This window comes from Neovison vison, chromosome X (genome assembly GCF_020171115.1).
Source record: "Neovison vison isolate M4711 chromosome X, ASM_NN_V1, whole genome shotgun sequence".
Lineage (NCBI taxonomy): Eukaryota > Metazoa > Chordata > Mammalia > Carnivora > Mustelidae > Neogale > Neogale vison.
The window spans coordinates 90,681,685-90,706,352 of NC_058105.1; the positions used below are offsets into that span (position 1 = coordinate 90,681,685).

Genomic DNA, 24,668 nt, shown 5'->3' on the forward strand with positions numbered 1-24,668 from the left:
TTATTTAGGAAAGCGTGGGTAGGGGCAGAAGGAGAGGGACAATCTTAAGCAGGCTCCACACCCACTGCAGAGCCCGAACTGGGGCTCAATCTCACCACCCTGAGATCATAACCTGAGCTGAAATCAAAAGTCAGTTGCTTAACCAACTGAGCCACCCACGTGCCCCCAAATCTATTTTGAAATTTATCTTTTTATTCTTTATATTGTAAAGAATCTCTAGTCTCTTCCCTGGGGTGTAAGAGGAAAAGAAGAAGGAAGTAGAAAAAAGACAGTCTCTTCAATAAATGGTGCTGGGAAAACTGGACAGCTATATGTAGAAGAATGAAACTTGACCATTCTCTTACACCGTACACAAAGATAAACTCAAAATGGATAAAAGACCTCAACGTGAGACAGGAATCCATCAGAATCCTAGAGGAGAACATAGGCAGTAATCTCTTCGATATCAGCCACAGCAACTTCTTTCAAGATATGTTTCCAAAGGCAAAGGAAACAAAAGCGAAAATAAACTTTTGGGACTTCATCAAAATCAAAAGCTTCTGCACAGCAAAGGAAACAGTCAAAAAAACAAAGAGGCAGCCCACGGAATGGGAGAAGATATTTGCAAATGACAGTACAGACAAAAGGTTGATATCCAGGATCTATAATGAACTCCTCAAACTCAACACACACAAAACAGGCAATCATATGAAAAAATGGGCAGAAGATATGAACAGAGAATTCTCCAATGAAGACATACAAATGGCTATCAGACACATGAAAAAATGTTCATCATCACTAGCCCTCAGGGAGATTCAAATTAAAACCACATTGAGATATCACCTTACACCAGTTAGAATGGCCAAAATTAGCAAGACAGGAAACAACATGTGTTGGAGGGGATGTGGAGAAAGGGGAACCCTCTTACACTGTTGGTGGGAATGCAGGTTGGTGCAGCCTCTTTGGAGAACAGTGTGGAGATTCCTCAAGAAATTAAAAATAGAGCTTCCCTACGACCCTGCAATTGCACTCCTGGGTATTTACCCCAAAGATACAGATGTCGTGAAAAGAAGGGCCATCTGTACCCCAATGTTTATAGCAGCAATGGCCACAGTCGCCAAACTATGGAAAGAACCAAGATGCCCTTCAACGGATGAATGGATAAGGAAGATGTGGTCCATATACACTATGGAGTATTATGCCTCCATCAGAAAGGATGAATACCCAACTTTTGTAGCAACATGGACGGGACTGGAAGAGATTATGCTGAGTGAAATAAGTCAAGCAGAGAGAGTCAATTATCATATGGTTTCACTTATTTGTGGAGCATAACAAATAGCATGGAGGACATGGGGAGTTAGAGAGGAGAAGGGAGTTGGGGGAAATGAATCATGAGAGACTATGGACTCTGAAAAACAATCTGAGGGGTTTGAAGTGGGGGGGTGGGAGGTTGGGGTACGAGGTGGTGGGTATTATAGAGGTCACGGATTGCATGGAGCACTGGGTGTGGTGAAAAAATAATGAATACTGTTATGCTGAAAATAAATAAATTTAATTAAAAAAAAGAAGGAAGTAGACGGATGGGATATGTCACTTTTGCTACTTCTTCCAACTGTAATCATGCAATAAATGAACACAGTCTTATCTTATGATGGGTAGTTTGAGTGCTATTACAGGACTACGGTCACATTTTTAAGTGTTGTAAATAGTCTGACTTTTCTGGTTTTCATTCTATAAAAACCATAAAAAGTCCACTCACTTAGCAGCACAAAAAAATCGCTGATAAGATGACAAATAAGATCAAAAGCAATTCAAGTCACCATAAGTAGGTTTTGCCAGGCAGCCCATCTTCCTTGCAATTCTCCTACTTATCAGCCAAGTTCTGGGTCACCGATAATGAAGCTAAACCGAGCAGGAATTGAAGCCAGGCACCAGAGGTAATGACCATCTGAAAGTAGTTTTCCTGAGTGTGCCTTACAGCAAATTCTAGAACCAAAGACTAAGTTTTTATTCTCTGAATAGGATATTTGTGCCTCCTTTCCTATACATTAATTTGAATACTTTTAAACCACCTGTACTTTAAATTCTAGTGTAAAGATTTATGATTAAGTTCAGCTTAGATTTAAATATAGCATTGCTACTACTGGTGTCAAGTTGTTGGTAAATGTGGCCATAAGTTAGCCAAGCAAAATATGTCCTTCAATTCAATTAATATTTCAGTTATCACTATATTCCTTAATAGATTTGCTTTTTAACTTCTAAAGTAATGCATATATCCTAACCTCTAGAAAATGATTAATTTCTTGAAAAAAGACATAAGCCCAGGGGTGCCTGGGTGGCTCAGTGTGTTGAAGCCTCTGCCTTCAGCTCGGGTCATGCATGATCCCAGGGTCCTGGGATCGAGCCCCACATTGGGCTCTCTGCTCCGCAGGGAGCCTGCTTTCTCCTCTCTCACTTTCTGCCTGCCTCTCTGCCTACTTGTGATCTCTCTCTATGAAATAAATAAATAAAATCTTAAAAAAAAGACATAAGCCCATTAAACAAACATGGAGCAACAGAGACTAAGAAGTAGGAATGAAATTCTGAGGTTAAGGAATACGAAATGCTAAGTTGAATGTAGGCATGTGCCATAGGACAAGACACAAGAACAAGGGAGAAGATCACTCTGCACTGGGTACCAAAAGAACTGAGGGTTTGTGATTTAATATAAACAACAAATACAGAAAAGGCATGACATGTAACAGTAAATTGTACAATTAGATACAGAGAACAAAGTTTGAGTTTTTCAGGATCACAGTGTACAGATCAAGATAGGTGCTGTGTAAAGAAAAGAAGATAACTAGGGAACATTTTCTCAGAAAAATGCATGATTCTCTGTCTGGGGCGAGAAATGGATAAGATTAACCTGTAATATCTTGTCGAGCCAAAAAGCAAGGAAGTTATCAAAGGCCAATACAGTTGTACCAAAAGGACATAGGATCCAGTTTGAAGAGGCTCCCAATGGCCAAAGATGAGACATGGACTCGGAAGGAATAATGACCGCAGTTTATTAAGACATACTGAATATATAAAAAGTCATGGGCTCAAAATGATATTTAGAAGAAAGAAACAAAATTCACTGGACACCACTGCAGGTTGCTAATGCATCAATTCACTATTCTGACAACTGATAATTATTTTGTTTATTTATTCGGCTTTTCTGATATGAAGCATATTTCAAGTTAACTGAAGAGCTCTGGTATATAAGGGAAGTTCTGTTAACATCCATCAACATATACAGAGGTAGTGACATGGTTAGAAAATGACCATTTTGCAACTCCTAATAAAACAGTTGGATCCTGGGGTGGCTGGGTGGCTCAGTTGGTTAAGCAGCTGCCTTTGGCTCAGGTCAAGATCCCAGGTTCTGGGACCGAACCCCACATCAGGCTCTCTGCTCAGCAGGGAGCCTGCTTCTCCCTCTCCTACTTCCCCTGTTTGTGTTCTCTTTCTCTACCAAATAAAGAAAAGAAAAAAATAAATAAAATGAGCAAGGGACAGAAGATTAAGACTGGAATTTAAAAAAAGAGAAAAAGTTGCTAGTAAAAGGGTTTTCAGTTTTTATGAGAGTGGAAAGTTTAAGGTAGAATATAGCATGCTTTTATTCAGGATCACTACAAGGAAATACAACAGATACATTTTTTAAAGTCAAACAGCCAAACATTTATTACTGAAAGTTCCTGTATTCTATAGAAAGAACATAATCTAGAATTCAGGAACACAATTTGGTGGAAATACCCATGCATGTAACTTGGCTGATAGTCATCTTTGTTTGTTCGCTTGTTTAAGTAAGCTCTATGCTCAATATGGGGCTTGAACTCAGGACCCCGAGATCAGGTGTCACATGTTCTACCAACTGAGCCAGCCAGATGCCCCAACTTGGTTGTTATTCTTTAAATAGAATATGATGAGCTTCCAGGGATGGACCTAATAATTTACCAATATAGAAACACCAACAAAAAAGGCAGACAAGGGGGCACCTGGGTGGCTCAGTGGGTTAAAGCCTCTGCCTTTGGCTCGGGTCATGATCCCGGGATCCTGGGATCGAGCCCCACATCAGGCTCTCTGCTCAGCAGGGAGCCTGCTTCCTCCTCTCCTCTCTGCCTCTCTGTCTACTTGTGATCTCTGTCAAATAAATAAATAAAATCTTTTTTAAAAAAGGCAGACAAGTGCATCAGTTTTGATTAACATGTGTAGATAATCCTAAATTAAAAAAAAACCTACAGTAGCTGACAATGCATGTTTTAAGCAGTCCTACTTGTATAATGATGCTGACTACAATTACTGTGATTATTTCAAGCTGAACTATGAGGTCAATAAAGATCACTGGTTAACTTTTTTAGAAGTATTTTAGCATGATCATCTTATCAAATAGTTTGCAGTAGCTTTGGGGCACATGTACCCCAATGTTTACAGCATCAATGTCCACAACAGCCAAAATATAGAAAGAACCCAGATGTCTATGAACAGATGAATGGATAAAGAAGATGAGGTATGGAATATTAGTCAGCCATCAAAACTGAATGAAATCTTGCTATTTCCCACAGTGTGGCTGGAACTAGAGGCTGCTATGCTAAGTGAAATAAGTCAGTCAGAGAAAGACAAATGTCATATGATTTCACTTACATGTGGAATTTAAGAAACAAAGCTGATGAACATAGGGGAAGGGAAGGAAAAATAAAGTAAGGTGAAAATGGAAAGAGGCAAACCATAAGAGACTCTTGACAATAGGGAACAAATAGAGGGTTGCTGGAGGGGAGGTGGGTAGGGGTATGGGGAAACTGAGGAATGGGCATTAAAGAGGGCACTTGATGGGATGAGCACTGGGTGTTGTATGTCACCCACGAATCACTAAATTTACTTCCAAAACTAATACACTATATGTTAACTAAATTGAATTTAAATTAAAAAAAATCTAAATATTTGAGTTGTCATGAAAAACTGAAATTTTGAAGTAAACAAAAAAGATTCCTGGATGTCCTAATACCCTCCTTCTAGATTATCTAACGTGACCTTGGAATAAGTCATTATCACATTTCAATTAGATGACAGCAAAAGCCTCCCAGGTAGTCTCTCTGCTTCCCCTTAGTAAAAGTTACATTTTAAATGGACCATGACATTCCTCTGCTCTAAAACCTCTAGTAAAATATGACATATATTTTTAATTGTTCTAAAATAAATGAGTTTTTCAGATTTTTATTTTCATTGATGTATAGTTTATATATAGTATTTTATTCATTTCAGGTATAAAAAATAGTGATTCAGCAATCATACACATTATAAAATGCTCACCATAAGAGTAGTTACCATGTCACCTTACAAAGTTATTATAATATTAGTGACTATATTCCCTATGCTATACTGCTTTTCATGTCTGTGATTATTTTATAACTCGAAGTTTATACCTCTTTATCCCCTTAAAAATAACTATTTTATTTTTTTAAAGATTTATTTATTTTTGAGAGAGAGAGAGAGAGAGCGAGCAAGTGAGTGCAGGAGTGGGGGAAGGGACAGAGGGAGAGGGAGAGCACCTCAAGCAGACTCTCTGCTAAGCACGAAGCCTGACACAGGGCTCGATCACATAACCCCAAGACCATGACCCAAGCTGAAATCAAGAGTAGGACACTCAAAATAACTTTGCCCCGAAAATAACAGATAGTTTAAAACATTAACAAAGCTATAACAAACTAACAAGGTATTTAGGTGTTTATAGCATATATAATAGTAAAATATACAACAAAACAGGAATGGGATGGAAGACTTGAGAATATGTTATTAAGTCCTTATATGCAACAGATAAAGTGTTATTCTTAGAAGATGGATTCAAATTATTTAAACATACATACTGCAAAACCTAAGTTGACCATTAAATAAGTTTTAGAAATAGTATAAATAATAATAGAGGAGATTAAATGGAATAATAAAAAATGACCGATTAAACAGTAGAAGAGGTAACAAGAAACAAAGAACAAATGGAACAAAAAGCAGCAAGATGGTAGATGTTCGTCAAGGCATATCATAGTCAAATTCACAAAATACACAGACAAGGAAAGAATCCTACAAATAGCAAGCAAGGGAAAAAAGGGAAGACAGATCAGGTTCTCAGCACACCTGTCCACAGATAGGTAGGCCAGAAGATAATGGCAGGAAATATTCAACGTGCTCAATGGTAAAAAATATGCAGCCCAAAATTCTTTATCCAGCAAGGCTGTCATTCAGATAAGAGAGATAAAGTTTCCCAAATAAAAACTAAAGGAGTTTGTGACCACTAAACCAACTCTGTGAGAAATTTTAAGGGGGGACTCTTCGAGTGGAGGGGAAAAAAACCCCTAAAAGCAACAAAGACTAGAAAGGACCAGAGAACAACACCAGAAATACCAACTCTACAGGTAACACAGTGACACTAAATTCACATCTTTCAACAATCACTCTGAATGAAAATGGATTAAATGGTCCAATCCAAATATATAGGGTATCAGAATGGATAGAAAAACAAGATCCATCTATATGCTGCCTACAAGAGACTCATTTTAGACCTAAAAACACTTGCAGATGGAAAGTGAGGAGATGGAGAACCATCTATCATGCTAATGGATGTCAAAAGAAAGCTGGAGTAATCATATCAAACTAGATTTAAAAATTTTTTTTAAAGATTATTTATTTATTTATTTCTCAGAGTGAGCACAGGCAGAGGGAGAAGCAGGCTCCCCACCAAGCAAGGAGCCCGATGCGGGACTCGATCCCAGGACGCTGGGATCATGACCTGAGCCCAAGGCAGCCGCTTAACCAACTGAGCTACCCAGGGGTCCCTCAAACTAGATTCTAAAACAAAGACTGTACTGGGTGCTTGGGTGGCTCAGTGGGTTAAAGCCTCTGCCTTCGGCTCAGGTCATGGCCCCAGGGTCCTGGGATTGAGCCCCGCATCAGGCTCTCTGCTCAGCAGGGAGCCTGCTTCCCTTCCTCTCTCTCTGCCTGCCTCTCTGCCTGCCTCTCTGCCTACTTGCGATCTCTGTCTGTCGAATAAATAAATAAAATCTTTTAAAAAATTAAAAAAATAAAACAAACACTATAACAAGAGATGAAGAAAGGCATTATACCATAATTACGGGGTCTATCCGTCAAGGAGATCTAACAATTGTAAATATTTATACCCCCAACTTGGGGGCACCCAAATATGTAAACCAATTAATAATAAACATAAAGAAACTCATTGGTAATAATACAGTAACAGTAGGGGACTTCAAGATAAAAAGCTTCTGCAGAGTGAAGGAAACAATCAACAAACTAAATGGCAGCCTACGGAATGGGAGAAGATATTTGCAAATGACATACCTGATAAAGGGTTAGTATCTAAAATCTATCAAGAACTTAATCAAACTCAACACCCAAAAACCAAGTAGTCTGCTAAGAAATGGGCAGAAGACATGAAGAGACACTTTTCCAAAGAAGACATCCAGATGGCTAACAGACACATGAAAAGATGCTCAACATCACTCATCATCAGGAAAGTGCAAATCAAAACCATGATGAGATACCACCTTACACCTGTCAGAATGGCTAAGGTTAATATAAGAAACAACAGGTATTGGTGAGGATGCAAAGAAAGAGGAACCCTCTGGTACTGCTGGGAAAGCAAACTGGGGCAGCCACTCTGGAAAACAGTATGGAGGTTCCTTAAAAAGTTAAAAATAGAGCTACCCTATGATCCAGCATTTGCACTACTAGGTATTTACCCAAAGGATACAAAAATACAGATTTGAAGGGATACGTTCACCCTGACGTTTACAGCAGCATCATCAACAAGAGCCATACTATGGAGAGAGACCAAATGTCCAATGACTGATGAATGGAAAAAGAAGATGTGGTATATGTATACAGTGGAATATTACTCAGTGATCAAAAATGAAATCTTACATCTGTACTGATGTGGATGGAGCTAGACTGTATTATGCTAAGTGAAGTAAGTCAGAGAAAGACAAATACCATATCTCACTCAAATGTGGAATTTAAGAAAGGAAGCAGATGAACATACAGGAAGGGAGAAAAAGGAGAGAGGGAAACAAACCATAAGAGACTCTTAACAATAGAGAACAAACTGAGGGTTGATGGAGAGATGTGGGTGGCGGATGAGCTAGATGGGTGATGGGTTATTAAAGAGGGCACTTGTGATAAGCACTAGGTGTTGAATATAAGTGATGAATCACTGATTTCCACCCCAAAAACCAATACTGCACTCTATGTTAACTAAAATTTAAAATTAAAAAAAAGATGATAGATGTTGATCCAAGTATATCCATCTCTTTTCATGTGAATGGTCTAAACACAACTGTTAAAAGACAGGGATTATCAGACTGAATTGAAAAGGAAGAACCAAGTATATGCTATCTACAAAAACTCACTTCAAAATTAAAAATTTTTTTTAAATTAAGTATTGTGTGTGTGTGTGTGTGTGTCAGAGAGAGAGAGGAAGAAGAGGAGAGGGAGACGAGAGAATCTCAAGCAGGCTCTCCACAGAGCATGGAGCCTGATGTGGGGCTCAATCTCATGACCCTAAGATCACAACCTGAGCTGAAATCAGGAGTCAGAGGTTTAACCGACTGAGCCGCCCAGGCACCGCTAAAAACTTACTATAGATATACAGACATCAGTAAATTAAAAGAAAGGGGATAAGGATATATGAGACACTAAAGAACCAAATGAAAGCTGGAATGGCTATATTTCAGACAAAGATTTCAGAACAAGTAAGATTATCAGACGAAGAGAGACATTACATAATGATAAAGGATTCTCCAAGAAGGCATAGTAATCCTAAATGTGTATGCATCTAACAACTGTGTTTGACAATTTTCAAGACAAAATCTAATAGGATATGACAAGAGAAATAGACAAATCCAGTTAACGTTGAAAACTTCAACACGCCTTTCATTAATTCACAGAAGAACTAGGCAAAAAAATCAGTAAAGACATAGAAGCACTGACAAGCAGTATGAACCAAATTGCCGTAGGGGACATTTATAGAATATTCCACCAAACAACAACAACAAAACAGGTTATACATTCTTCTTGCATGCAAATAGAATAGTCACCAAGATGGGCTACATCTAATTAAAGAAAAGAGAAATCATACATGTGTTTACTGGGCCATAACAGTTTTAATTTAGAATAACAGAAATACATCTGGACAATGTCCAAATGTTTGGAAATTAAACATATACATCTAAATCAGTGAATCAAGTAAAAAGACTCAAGGGAAACCAAAAAAATATTCAGGGGTCAGCACACTTTTTTTGGAAAGGGCCAGATAGGAAATATCTTGGGCTTTGTTGGCCATATGGTGTCTATCACAAGTAATCAACTCTGCTGTTGTAGTACAAACAGCAAAACATGATAGATAAAAAAGAATGATCCAATAAAACTTCACTTATAAAACACAGTGAGCTGGGCGCCTGGGTGGCTCAATGGGTTAAGCCTCTGCCTCCGGCTCAGATCATGATCTCAGGGTCCTGGGATCGAGTCCTGCATCGTGCTCTCTGCACAGCAGGGAGCCTGCTTCCCACCCACCCCACCCCCTGCCCCGCCTGCCTCTCTGTCTACTTGTGATCTCTGTCTGTCAAATAAATAAAGTCTTTAAAAAAAAAAAACCCACAGTGAGCCATATTTTGCCAAAGCCTGGATTAAATAAATATACATGTCAAAATGTTCAGGATGCAGCTAAAGAAGTCCTTAAAGGAAAATTTTTAACATTGAATATATATACAGTTGATCCTCATTATTCACAGATTCCTTATTTGCAAATCTGCCAACTTGGTAAAACTTATCTGTAACCCCAAATGAATATTTGCAGTCTTCTCGTGGTCATTCACAGAGAAACACAGAACATTCAAAAATTTGAGTTGCCTGACACACACACTCCTAGGTGAAGTTGAACAAAGTGATCCTGTGCCTTCTTGTTTCAGCCCTCATACTGTAAGCAAGCATCCTTTGTACAGTTTTAGTGCCATGTTTTCCACATTTTGTGGGTTTTGTTAGTGGTTCTACTATTTAAAATGGCCCCCAAACATAGTGCAAAAATGCTGTCTAATGTTCCTAAGTTTAGGAAGGCTGTGATATGCCTTTCAGAGAAAATACCTGTTAGATAAGTTTCATTTAGGCGAGAGTTATGTGCTGTTGGCTCTGAGTTCAATGTTAATGAATCAATAATTATACTGAATAAGATGTCTTTAAGCAGAAACAAACAGGCATGCCTGGGTGGCTCAGTCGGTTAAGCATCTGACTCTTGGTATCGGCTCAGGTCACGATCTAAGAGTTGTAAGATCGAGCCCCGAGGCCGGCTCTGCGCTCAGTGAGAAGTCTACCTGAGACTCCTTCCCCTTCTCTTTCCCTTCCCCTCTGCTCCCCGCCACGGGCTCGTGTGTGGGGGCTCTTTTTCTCTAAAATAAGTAAATAAATAAATAGAATCTTTTAAAAAAGTAAAAAAATAAACAGAAACAAACATACAAAAGATTATGTATGGACTGATTGACAAAAATGTTATGACCAGAGACTTGCAGGAACTTAACCCTGTATTTCTTCTAGGAGCAGGAGTTCAGGACTCATTAATTCAGTGTTCACAGTGACTTTACAGAATTTAACTACTGTGAATAATGAAAAGCAACTGCATTAGAAAAGAAGAAATATCTAAAACCAGTAACCTAATCTTAAGAAACTAGAGAAAGAAAGCAAATCAAATGTAAAGCAAGTAAAGGAAGGAATAATAATTAGTTGAGCAGAAAATAATAAAACTGAAAAGAGAAAAATAGAGAAAATCAATGAAACAAAGAGCTGCTTCTCTGAAATTATCAATAAAACAATAAACCTTTATCCAAGCTGATAGGAGAAGGAGAGGACTCAAATTACCAATAGCAAGGATATTAGTGGGACATCACTACTGAGCCATAGATGTTAGTAGAACTCCATGTCCATAAATTTGGTAACTTAGATGAAATGAAACCATTTCCTAAAAGACAAAAACTATTAAAATTCATTCAAAAAGAGAGCCTTAAGTGCCCTATGAGTAAATAATTTAACAAGTAAATTAAACATACAGCTAAAAATCTTTCTCCCTGAATCTCCAGGCCCAGATGTTTCATTGGTGAATTCTACCACACATTTAAAGAAGAAATGATACCCATTCTCTAAAATTTATTCAAGACCACAGAAGAGGAAGGATACATCCCAACCCCTTTTATGAGACCAGCATTACCCTAATAGCAAAGCCAGACAAAGATATGATGAAAAAACTATAGACCAATATTCTTCATGAACAAAGATGCAAAAATCTTCAATAAAATATTTGTGAATTGAGTTTGGCAATATATTAGAGAGATAATATATCATGATCAAGGGGTCATCTCAGGAATACAAGGCTGGTTCAACATTCAAAATTAACAAGTCATTCACCAGATTAAATGACATCCTCAGATTAAAAAAAAATATTATCTCAATAAATACAGAAAAAAAATTCAACAAAATTCAATATCTATGCATAATAAAAAGTCAACAAACTAGGGACAGAATGGAAATCCCATAGCCTACTAAAAGGCATATATGAGAATCCTATAACCAACATCATTCTTTACAGTGAGACTGAACACTTTATGGTGAGACTGAAATCAGTAACAGGACAAGAATGTCCTCTCCTCACTATTCAATACAACATGATACTGGAAATCCTATCTAGCATAATGCAAAAATAGAAATAAATAAATACAAGGCATGTCAAAATGAAAGAGGAACCAACCTAAAAGAACTTTCTCAATGGCTACAACTGGAACAATTTGATAGTATTGGATTATAACCCAAAGAATAAAATCCATATTCATGAGTCTCTACTGATAGAAATAAATGATTGAGTAAGTAAATGGGGGAGAAGGGCCAAATATTTCTTACAGAAGAATTCCAAATAATGTGAGTAGATACTACCCTCTCCAGGACGTGTAGCTTAATTCTCCTTGCCTTGAGTGTAAGCTGGTCTTAGTGACTCAATTTCCAAAGAACAAACTATGAAAAGGAAAAAGCAGGAACTTTACAGTGTTTGGGAAACTGGGCAGATAATACCTGAACCAAACCACTAAGGTCAATGCCCCAGTGATAAGTCATGTTGATATCCTGTACCCCCGAGATACGATGTGATGAGAAGGGCATTTCACCGCTTCCCCCAAAACCTCAATCGAACCAGAGAAACATCAGAGAAACCCAAATTAGGGTACATTCTACAAAACAACTTACCAGTACAGTAAAAAATTTCAAAGTCATGAAAAAGAAGGAAAAACTAAGGAAGTATCACAGATTAGAAAGATTAAAGACACATGACAATTAAATGCAATGTGGGGTTTTAAATTGAATTCTGGAATAGAAAAAGGACATACCTGTAAAAACTGGTGAAATTGGAATAAGGACTACAGTGTAAGTTAATAGTATTTTACCAGTGTATATTTCTTAGTTTTGATAATGTATCATACACTAACATTAGGGGATGCTGGATAAAGGGTATATGGAAGCTTTCTGTACTACTTTTGCAAGTCTTGTGTAAAACTATAACTAAAGTTATTCCAATAATAATACAAACTGATTCTAATATAAGAAGTTTATTTAAAAAAAACAACTGAGGGGCACCTGCCTGGCTCAGTTGATAGAGCATTTAACTCTTGATCTTGGGGTCATGAGTTCAAGCCCCATGTTGGCTCAGAGCTTAAAAAAATGGGGAACCTGGGTGTCTCAGTCTTAACCATCTGATTTTTGGTTTTGGCTCAGGTAATGATCTCATGGGTCATGAGACTGAACCGTGCATTGGGCTCTGCACTCATTGGCGAGTCTGCTTTAGATTTTCTCCCTCTGCCCCTCCTCCCACTGGTGTGTGCACTCTCTCTCTCTCCTAAAATTAATAAATACATCTTTAAAAAACACAAATGGGAGAACATATTTATAAGTCTTATATCTGGTAGGGGGTTAATATTCAAAATATATAAAGAACACATATAACTTGGGGCACCTAGGTGGCTCAGTGGGTTATGTCTCTGCCTTTGGCTCAGGTCATGATCTCGGGGTCCTGGGGTTGAGCCCCGCATCAGGCTCTCTGCTCAGCGGGGAACTTGCTTCTCCCTCTCTCTGCCTGCCTCTCTGCCTACTTGTGATCTCTCTCTGTCAAATAAATAAATAAAATCTTTAAAATAAAAAAAAGAACACATGTAACTCGATAGGAAAAAAAAAACACCAAACAATCTGATTAAAAAATGGGCTTGGGGTACCTGGGTGGCTCAGTGGGTTAAAGCCTCTGCCTTCAGCTTGGGTCATGATCCCAGGGTCCTGGGATTGAGCCCTGCTTTGGGCTCGCCATTCGGCAGGGAGCCTGCTTCCCCCTCTTTCTCCCTGCCTGCCTCTCTTCCTACTTGTGGTCTCTGTCAAATAAATAAATAAAATCTTAAAAAAAAATGGGCTTAGAGGGTGCCCGGATGGCTCAATTGGTTAAGTGTCCAACTCTTGATCTCAGCTCAGGTCTTGTTCTCACGGTCATGAGTTTGAGCCCTGTGTCAGGCTCTGTGAAGCCCGTTTAAAAAAATGGGTAGAGGATATATGAACAGACATTTTTTTCCAAAGACATACAGATAGACAACAGGTATATGAAAAGGGGCTCAACATCACTACTTATCAGGGAAATGAAAATCAAAACCATGGTAAGACTGATCATCTCACACCTGTTAGAATGGCTATCATCAAAAAGATAGAAACAACAAATGTTGGCAAGGATGTGGAAAAAAGGGAAACCTTGTGCAGTCTAGGTAGGAATGCAAATTGGTGCATCTACTACAGAAAACAGTATGGAAGTTCCTCAAAAAATTAAAAACAGGAGGGGGTGGTGGGGTTATGGTCATTGGGGAGGGCATGTGCTATGGTGAGTTCTGTGAAGTGTGTAAACCTGGCAATTTACAGACCTGTACCCCTGGGGCTAAAAATACATTATATATTTATAAAAAAAAGAAAAGAAAAAGAAACATTTCCTAAACTTAAAAAAAAATTTTTTTTAAATAGAACTACAGTATGATCTAGCAATTCCACTTCTGGGTATCCATCTGAAGAAAATGAAAATACTAACTGAAAAGATATATGTACTTTCATCATCACTGCAGCATTATTTACAGTAGCCAAGATATGGAAACAACCACTGATGTCCATGAATGGACAGAGACAATGGACTATTACTCAACCATAAAAAGGAAACTTTTCCTTTTGCAACAAGGCCCACAGATGGGGCTTGAAGGCATAATACTAGGTGAAGTAAGTCACAGAAAATAAAATTCCACATGATCTCATTTATATTTGGAATCTGAAAAAAACGGAAACAAAAAACCCTAAACTTACAGGTAACAGAGACTTACAGTTAAGTTATAGAGAACCTAAACCTGTAAGTACCTTATATGGAACAGAATGGTAGCTTCCAGAGAGGTCTAGGGTGAGGGGTGGGCAAAATGGCTGAAGGGGGTCAAAAGGTATAAGCTTCCACTTATAAAATACGTAAATCATAGGGATATAATGCATAGCATGGTGACTACAGTTAATAATATTGTAGCACATGTTTGAAAGTTGCTAAGAAAGTAGACTGTAAAAGTCCTCCTCATAAGAAAAAGAATTTTATAACTATATATGGTGACAGATGTTAACTAGATTTATTGTGGTGATAATTTCACAATATGCACAAATATTGAATCATTATGTTACACATCTGAAACTAGTATGTTATCTGTGAACTATACTGCAAAAAAACATCTAGTAGCTTCTCATCTCAGACTAGAAGCCAGTCTCTACAATGGCCTACAAGGCCCTCTGTCATTGGACTCTTCTCAGACTTCATGTATGTTTATTGAATAAATGAATAGATGACCCTCTAAAACAAAGGAACACAAGTCTGACTAATCATCAGAACCATCTGGAACTTTTTTTTTTTTTTTAAAGATTTTATTTGTTTATTTGACAGAGAGAGATCACAAGCAGGCAGAGAGGCAGGCAGAGAGAGAGGAGGAAGCAGGCTCCCTGCTGAGCAGAGAGCCCCGATGCGGGCCTCGATCCCAGGACCCTGAGATCATGACCTGAGCCGAAGGCAGCGGCTTAACCCACTGAGCCACCCAGGCGCCCCATCTGGAACTTTTTAAAAAGCAGATTCCAGTAACATGGAGGACATTAGGAGAAGGAAGGGAAAAATGAAGGGAGGGAAATCGGAGGGGGGAGATGAACCATGAGAGACTATGGACTCTGAGAAACAAACTGAGGGTTTTAGAGGGAAGGGGGGTGCGGGGAGGTTAGCCCAGTGATGGGTATTAAGGAGGGCATGTCCTGCATGGTGCACTGAGTGTTATATGCAAACAATGAATCATGGAACATTACATCAAAAACTAATGACATACTGTATGGTGACCAACATAACATAATTTAAAGAAAAAGCAGATTCCAGGGGTGTATCTCAGAAACTTTTTAGTCAGTCTTTCTGGGGTAGGAGATGGAAATTTGTATTTTTAAAAGCACCCTAGGGGCACCTTAGTGGCTCAGTGGATTGAGCCTCTGCCTTCGGCTCGGGTCATGATCCCAGGATCCTGGGATTGAGCCCCGCATTGGGCTCTCTGCTCAGCGGGGAGCCTGCCTCTCTGCCTACTTGTGATCTCTGTCAAATAAATAAATAAATAAAGTTTAAAAAAAAAAATAAAAGCACCCTAGATGGGGTGAATCTTAGAAGATTCTCAAGATGGAAAATACAATGAATTTTCTCACCAAGCAGACAAAAAGCTTTACTAACTGAAAGCAAGTAACTGCATGCAACTGCTTTAACTGAAGAGGAAAATTTAGAGACTCTGAGGTGTAAAGTATTCGAAATAAAAGCGAATTTTTGAAAGAAAAAGTACACCCTTGGCTCAGAACAGTGGCTTGCAACGAGGAGCAATTTTGCCTCCAAGGGGGTATTTGGCAATATCTAGAAACATTTTTGGTTGCCACCACTGGGGGTGTTTGCTACTGGCATCTGGGGGACAGAAGCTAGGGATGCTGCTAAACATCCTGTAATGTATGGGACAGCCTCCTCCATCACAATTATCTGTCCTAAAATGTCAATAGTGCTGAGGTTGAGAAACCCTCCTTAGAATAACTGATGGCCATTTTTAGATAAGGTCCCAATGGACCCAAGTCCTGTTACAATATTTTCACTGAGAGCCTACTCACTATTCCATATCAGTCAATGCAATATTCGACAGCTAAAAAATTGTCCCCTATTTTTTATTTTGAAAAATTCCAAACATTATAGAAAAGTTGAGGGGCCACTGTGTGGCTCAGTCGGTTAAGCATCTGCCTTTGGATGGGGTCATGATGGGACAGAGCCCCATACTGGGCTCCCTGCTCAGTGGGGAGTCTGCTTCTCCCTCTCCCTCTGCCCCTTCCCCCCAACTTTGTGTTCTCTCTCTCTCTCTCCCAAATAATACACAAAATCTTTAAAAAAAGGAAAGTTGAAAAACTAACATTAACATTCATTTGCCCTTCACCTACACCCATCAAATGTTAACATTTGACCCCATTTGCTTTATTCCACACTACACATACTTTTTGTTTTGGTTTTGCTGAGCCATTTGAAAGTAGCAGACTTTATGACACTTCAGCATGAATCTCCTACATAACCATAATACCATTATCATACCTAAGGATACTAACAGTAATTCCCTAACATCATCTCCAAACTTCCCAAATTTTCCCCCCAAATGTTGTACAGCTTTAGAGTTCACCACATCCCAATCCAATAAAGGTTCATTCATTATGCCTAGTTGTGATGCTTCTTTTAATCCACAACAGTCTCCCATCAGTTTTGTCTGTTTTCCAGGACACTGTCTGAAGAGTCCTAGCCAGCTGTCTTGTCGAAGGTCTTCTTTTTGGATCTGAGTCACTATTTCCTCATAGTGTGTCCAACATGTCCCTAAATTTCCTTTCTTTCTGATAAACTAGAAGTGAAGTCTTAGCTTGATTACATTCAAGTTAAGTATTTTGGGGAAGAATTCTTCACAGGTGATGTCGTGTATTTCTTACCGCAGTGCATCAGGAGGAACATAATGTCAGGCTGTCCTGCCTTCAGTGATGCTACGTTTGAGGAGAATGATCACCAAATCTCTGCTGCAAAGGTACATTTCCCCCTTGAATGAGAATGTACAAATATCCTATTTCTTAGCAACTTTTACCCCAGTAGTTTTAGCATCCACTCATAATCTTTACCTGAATTAATGATTACTGTGGATTGGAAGATGGTGATTTCCAAAGTCTATCATTCCTTCTACATTTATTAGCTCACAGTATTCTGTAAAGAGCAAAAGATCTTTCCTTTATTTCCTCCTCCCCCCTTTTTTATTATCACTATCGATGCATGGATTTCTGTTGTTAAATCAATTCCCTTCATTATTCTCTGTGATGCCTAAATTATCCCAAATTTTGCCAAGGGATAGGATTTAAGCCTGTTCCTTGTACCTTTTGGTAAGACCTCCTTAGTTTTTGAGTACTTCCTATGGATATCTCCGGTTTTAAAAGTTAATTATATGATGTTTATTTGCTGAAATTCCCGTAACATCTGCCCATTGGTTTTAGTTCTATTTTTAAAATTAAAAAAAAAAAAGTTATTTATTTATTTGACAAAGAGAGTGAGAGAACCCAAAAAGGCAGAGCAACAGGCAGAGAGAGAGGGAGAAGCAGGCTCCCTGCTGAGCAAAGAGCCCAATGCGGGGCTCCATCCCAGGACCCTGGGACCATGACCTGAGCCGAAAGCAGACACTTAACCGTCTGAGCCACCCAGGCGCCCCTACTTTTTTTTTTTAGTTCTACTTTTACTTCCTCCATGTGGAATGTTGTGTTACTTAAACAAAGATATTGTATTTGGGGTTGGAGCGTTTCTATGAAACCACTCCACTAACATTGCATGAGCCCATAAATCATTAATTCATACCTACTCATATACCTATTTCCCTAATCACACACATTAGGATGTCCATTACACTTATTACTGGATTCAATTTCTGAAACCTGTTGAGAGTTTAAAGGCTTGTTTCCAAGGATCCATCAGAAGGCTCCCATGTCAAAACAGCTGTATCAAAGGAGCCAGGACATCTGTACTCTGGAAACTATAAAATACCGATGAAAGAAATTGAAGATGAAACAAACAAATGGAAAGATATGCCATGCTCCTGGATTGTTAAAATGTCCATACTACTCAAAGCAATCTACAGATTTCGTGTAGTCCCTATCAAAATACTAACAACACTTTTCACAGAACTAGAACAAATAACCTTAAAATTTGTATGAAACCACAAAAGACCTTGAGTAGTCAAAGCGATCTTGAAGAAGAAGAATAAAGCTGGAGGTATCTCAATCTCAGATTTCAAGATACACTACAAAGCTGCAGCTAACCAAAACAGTATGGTACTGGCCCCAAAACAGATACATATATAGAGCAATAAAACAGAATAGATTCCAGAAATGAACTCACACTAACAAAGTCCACTAATCTGTGACAGAGGAAGCAAGAATATACAATGGGGAAAAGACAGTCTCTTCAACAACGGGTGTTGGGAAAACTGGTCAGCTACCTACGAAAGAATAAAACTGGACCACTGTCTTACACCACACACAAAAATAAATTCAAAATGGATGGAAGGTCTAAAGGTGAGACCTGAAGCCATAAAAGTAGAAGATATATGCTGTAATTTCCTTGACATTGGCCACAGAAACATTTTTCTAGGCATGTTTCCTCGGGCAAGAAAAACAATAGCAACAAAGTAAAAAGGCAACCTCTGAATGGGAGAAGAAATTTGCAAATGAATATCTGATAAGGGGTTAATATCCAAAATATATAAAGCTCTTATGCAACTCAGCAGCAAAAAACCAAATAATCCAATTAAAAATGGCAGAGGATGCTCAGCGGGGAGCCTGCTTCCCTCCCTCCCTCTCTCTCTCTCTCTGCCTGCCTCTCTGTCTACTGTGATCTCTCTCTGCCAAATAAATAAATAAAATCTTTAAAAAAATAAATAAAAAAATAAAAATGGCAGAGGACCTGAAGAGACATTTTCCCAAAGAAGACATACAGGTGGCCAATAGACAGACAAAAAGATATTCAATATCACTCATCATCAGGGAAATGCAAATTAAAACCACAATGAGATACACCTCACACCTGTCAGAATGGCTAAAATCAAAAACAAGAAATAACAAAGTGCTGCTTAGGATGTGGAGAAAAAGGAACGAATCCTCACGCACTGTTGGTGGGAAAGCAAACTGGTACAGCCACTGTGGAAGACCATATAGAGGGTCCTCAGAAAGTTAAAAGTACAACTACCCTACAACCAGAAATTGCAGTACTGGATATTTACCTGAAAAATACAGAAACACTAATTCAAAGGGATACTTGCATATCTATGTTTATAGCAGCATTATTTACAACAGGCATATTATGGAAGCAGCCTAAGTGTCCATCAATAGATGAATGGATAAATAAGATGTGGGGTGTGTGTGTGTGTGTGTGTGTGTGTGTGTGTGTAAAATGGAGTATTATTCAGCCATAGAAAAGAATGAAATCTTGCCATTTGCAACAACATGGATGGCGCTAAAGCGTATAATGCTAAGTGAAACAAGTCAGAGAAAGACAAATATTGTAGTGAAATCACTAATTTGAAAAGATATATATATACACCACTATGTGCACTGCAGCATTATTTATAATACTCAAGTTATGGAGGCAAGCCATGTCCAGCTACAGATGAATGGATAAAGAAGGTGTGTGTGTGTGTGTGTTTGTGTATATACACACAAACACAATGGAATATTACTCAACCATAAAAAAGAATGAAATCTTACCATTTGCAACATGGATGACACTAGACGGTATAATACTAAGTGAAATAAGTCAGTCAGAGAGAGACAACTACTATCTGATAGCACTCAATATGTGGCATTTAGGAAAGAAAACAAAGAAAAAAAAAGACAAAAAAGTCAGACTCTTAAATACAGAAAACTGGTGGTTGCCAGAGAAGAGGTGGGTGGGGAGAGGGTTGAAACAGATGAAAGGGATTAAGAGTACACTTATCTTGATGAGCCCTGAGAAATGTATAGAATTGTTGAATCATAACATCGTATACCTGAAACTAATTATAACACTGTATGTTAATTATACTTCAATTTAAAAAAAGGAGCCAGGTCAAAATTTCCAGTATATATTCTAGAGGAGATTCACTCACTGGGTTAGAACAAGTCCTTCATACTGCTGCAATAACCACAAAGGTATATGAAATACTGTATGAAGGCTGAATCATACCCAGCATTAGTTATTAAAATGATCCCAACAAGCCTCCAATGTTTTCTCTTTTTTTCTTAAGAAATATTTACTTATTTTAGAGAGAGAGAGAGCATAGGGGAGCAGAGGGACAGGGAGAGAATTTCAGGCAGGCTCCCCGGTGAGCACAGAGCTGGACATGGGGCTCAATCTCACAACCCTGGGATCATGACCTGAGCCAAAATCAAGAGTCTGATGCTTAACTGACTGAGCCACCCAGGTGCCCCTCCTCCACCACTTTCATATAGGTTTTACAGTGATTATAATTCACACATAAAAAGCATGTAAATGCAGAGGTCCCACCTTTTTAGGGTATACTCAATCAGCATTGTGTATTACTCTATGTATTTGTTCAGGCCAGTAAAGAAAAGCCTGGTGAACCTTAAGCAAACAATGTCCCTGCTCTGACATAACCAGAACTTTATCCTCTAGAATCAGTAGACCTTCAAACACATACAGACAAATGTAACCCTTCCAGAGGGCACATGAATTCCAGTTCCTCTGTTTGCAGATGTATTTCCAGTACTCAAATTTGTTGGTGGCATTTGCCCACTGGGGAAAACAATTCTAATTATGTGTGAGAAGTTAATCAATCACATTCAATACATAAAATAGTATACCATTTTATTTATATTTCTTATTTCCTTTCCAGTATGGTCAAAACCCACTGAAGGCAGAAAGAATCCTTATGAAGTGCTTTGTAACTCTGGGCAGGGAGAATGGAACACTCACTGTAGTATAATAATAGAACAACAATAAAATAATAATTAAAATAACAAAAATACATAATAATCGAGTGTGACTTTTAAGTATTAAGATGACAAAATAGGAAAGAAAACCTAATGCCTAGTTATGTAGGAATTTTTGAATGATATGAAATTTTGACATTTTTGAATAGTAGCAGGAAAAAAACATAAAACAAGCAAGAAAGAGAAAGCAAGGTAAGAGAAATGTTAAAGGCAAGAGCAGATCGAATCACATGTCAAGAGGATAAACACACAAGTACACCAATCATCCAGAACGTACCTTTGTTCAGAAGAGGAAGGAAGTCAGGTGCTTTTTCCCCAAAAACCCTTTGAGCATCCTCGGCTTTCATTGATACTTCCTTTGTCTGAACTAGGAAAAAGCCTTTACCGACCATCTGTGGAAAATAAAATTTCATTTAGAGTTTAAAATGAACTTCTGAGATTAAAACAGTATTTTTCTTTTTTTTTCCTAGTATTTTTCTGTATACAATGAGACGCAGCATGCTGATTTTTGTTTGAATCATCCCTCTAATTCAAGGCTTTTTCTCTGACAAGTTTTCACATACACAAGATTTTTCCAGAAGGGTGGTTCTGGGTAAGAATTAGTGTGCACTGCCTAGTTTGTTTGTCCAATGAGAAGAGAATGGTTAAGGAGGTAAACTAGGGGACATTTGTCACATGATGAAATAGCATAGTTCATTAAACTTAACAAATAATACAATGGGGAAAAGCTTACATAATAATTTTGAAAAGCATGATACAAATATTTATAGTATAGCCCAATAGTCATAGTCCATATTTACGAAGCCCTGCTGTGCACCATGCAGTTTTATGCACTTAACGTGGATAGCACATTTAACCCTCTCATGAGGTAGGTACTATTATTACCCTCATTTTACAGGTGAGAAAATGAAGGCACAGAGTGGTAAAGAAACTCAGTCAAGGTCAGACAACTATCAAGTAACAGAACTGTGACTGGAACCCAGTTAATCTGATAATAGATGAAATAAATGAAAGAGTATTCCTAAAAAGACTTTTCAAGATATACTATGTTATGGAGGATTTTTTTTGTTATGGATGATTTTTAAACACTTCTATTCTTTATTTCTACAGTTCTGTATGATAAGTATACATTAATTTTTAAAATAATGATGAAAGTCATTTTTAAAAATGCGAAGTATTCAACCACTTGATTTTTTTTTTTAGCACACCTATTGGATTTTTAAGTATAACCATGACAGACTGTGGACTCTGGGAAACAAACTGAGGGTTTTAGAGGGGAGGGGGGTGGGGAATGGGTGAGCGCAGTGATTGGTATTAAGGAGGGCACGGATTGCATGGAGTGCGGGGTGCTCCATGCAAACAATGCATCGGGAACACGACATCAAAAACTAGTGATGGACTGTATGGTGACTAACATAACACAATAAAAAATAAATGAATAAAAGTAACAAACATATAGGCTCAACACAGAGCACCTGAAAAATGAAAAAACAGAAACAAATATGAACCAAGGTGCTACCACTCAAAGGTGCCACTGCCATTTGGTTATATGTCCTTTTACCCTCCCAGTTATCTTTTTCCCCCACTACAGAAATAACAAATGTTCATTGTAAAATCCATATAACCACAAAAAGAAAAGAAAATCCTGCTCTTAATCCAACTTCTAAGAATAACCACAACTGCTAACATTTTAGTATATATATCTTTCCAGACTTAGATCTCGTAAAAAAAATTTGGATACTTATATAATATTCTAAAAATTTCACTTACTTGACTGTGAATATTTCCCAGCTATTCCACTATAAAATTATTTTTAATGGCTGATAGTATTTCATCCAATCAGCTACATTATCCCATACCATTCCTTCAAATTGGATTCAAACTCAAATCCTTTCTCAGAGGCCTCGGTGCTGCCTCAGAAAAAAGAAACATACATACAAAGGTAGCAAAAAATTGCATGGACATCCACTGCCAGGTGATGACTACGAAGTTACTTAAAATATCAGAAATAATCCTTTACCTGTTTCTAATTTTCTAGATGGCTCACTACCTCTGATTTTATAGTCAGACACATAAACTGACAAAAGGTGATTAATTCAGAATACGGTTACCTAAAAACAAATACTGAATTACAAACTTGATCGATTTTGATATCTCACTGCAGCTATCTGGAGACTCCTTTTTCATGGAAATTCTTCTACTTCTAAAGACTTGAAAATAGCGGTAACTACCCAACTTAAATTATGCAATACGTTACTTCCAACCAATTCAAGCTACTTTTACTCTAATTTATCCTGTGCATATCTGTGATGTAGCTAAGAGGAAGCAAGAAATCTGATTTTCAGGAGAGAAAATTGAGGCCCAGTAACTTCTCTTGACTCCCTTTGGACTGTGTTTTCTGCTTTATCCAGCTTTTCCGGACTTCCTACCTAAAAACTATTATGATACATTTAATTTATAAAAACAATGGGAAACAAAATTCTATGATACTCCTAGGGTTTAACAAAACCAGAGTCAGCAATCACAGTTCCAGTCAAAGCTGTCTTAAGGTATTCAGGTTGTGATATGAGAAAGACTCGAGTTTTGGGTGGGGTTATCTTTCTTTTTTTTTTCCCACTTCAGTATTCAATAGCTCCTATGCATCTTTTCCTGGGAACGTGAGCTTCATTTTTTTGAAAACACAGGTAAGCTCTCCTTTAATATGTGTGTGAGAGAGTGATCTTTTAGCATGTTTTGATACCCTCTTCATGTGCACTTGCATTTTCTTCTTTTTGTTCTCTGTCATTCCTTCGTTCTGTGCTTTCACAATTAGGCAGGCTAACTCCAACCAAAAAGGCCCAAGGTTTTCCCTTCTAGGCCAAAGGGTGGTATCTGCCTTGACTCACCACCCTTTCGGTAACACTCCTGCTCCCCCAGGCCCTCCTCAACCTTCCTTTCCCATTGAGGCAGATTAGCATCATGCTTAAGGGCTCAGACTGTGGTTTAAAGCCAGACTGCCTGGATTTAAATCATGGCTCTGCTGTTTACGCTGAGTGACCTTTCGCAAGTTGCTTACTCTCTCCGTGGCTCATTTTCCTCTGTAAAAAGGGGAATAAATGCACCTACTGCATAGGTTCTTCTAAATTGAGTTACTTCATTTAAATCCCTTATAAGAATGCCTGGTACACAGTTAACACTACGTAAGTGTTAGCTATTACTAGTGCTGTCATTACATTTTTGTTATAAAATATCTTGTAATCCAGAACGACGTCTGAAGACCATCATTCTTCCTGCTCATGTTGCTTTTAAGTGCACACAACGCTGCCATTTCACGCATCAGACACCAAAAATTAAAAGGTTAAGAACTTGTGATGACCCACAAAGAAAGAGTGCTCCTTTTGATGCCTTTTTAAAAAATTTAAACATGTTATACACTCTTAATGTCCACTTCTCAATTCCTACCAAAAAGGAGTTTAACCTGAATAATTATATCATCCGAAAACTGTACATAGATTTTTTTCTAAGTCACCATGCTGTAAAATGAAAAT

At 38.1% G+C, this 24,668-nt stretch overlaps 1 protein-coding gene across 2 annotated transcripts in view; it reads right to left on the minus strand.

Moving 5' to 3' along the window:
- Positions 1 to 24,668, minus strand: part of RP2 (RP2 activator of ARL3 GTPase) — a 52,314-nt gene that overhangs the window by 5,156 nt on the left and 22,490 nt on the right. For both annotated transcript variants that reach the window (XM_044235237.1, XM_044235236.1), the window contains exon 3: positions 21,419 to 21,533. In XM_044235237.1, the coding sequence (XP_044091172.1) occupies positions 21,419 to 21,533 (115 nt within the window). The remainder of the gene's footprint in view (positions 1 to 21,418; positions 21,534 to 24,668) is intronic.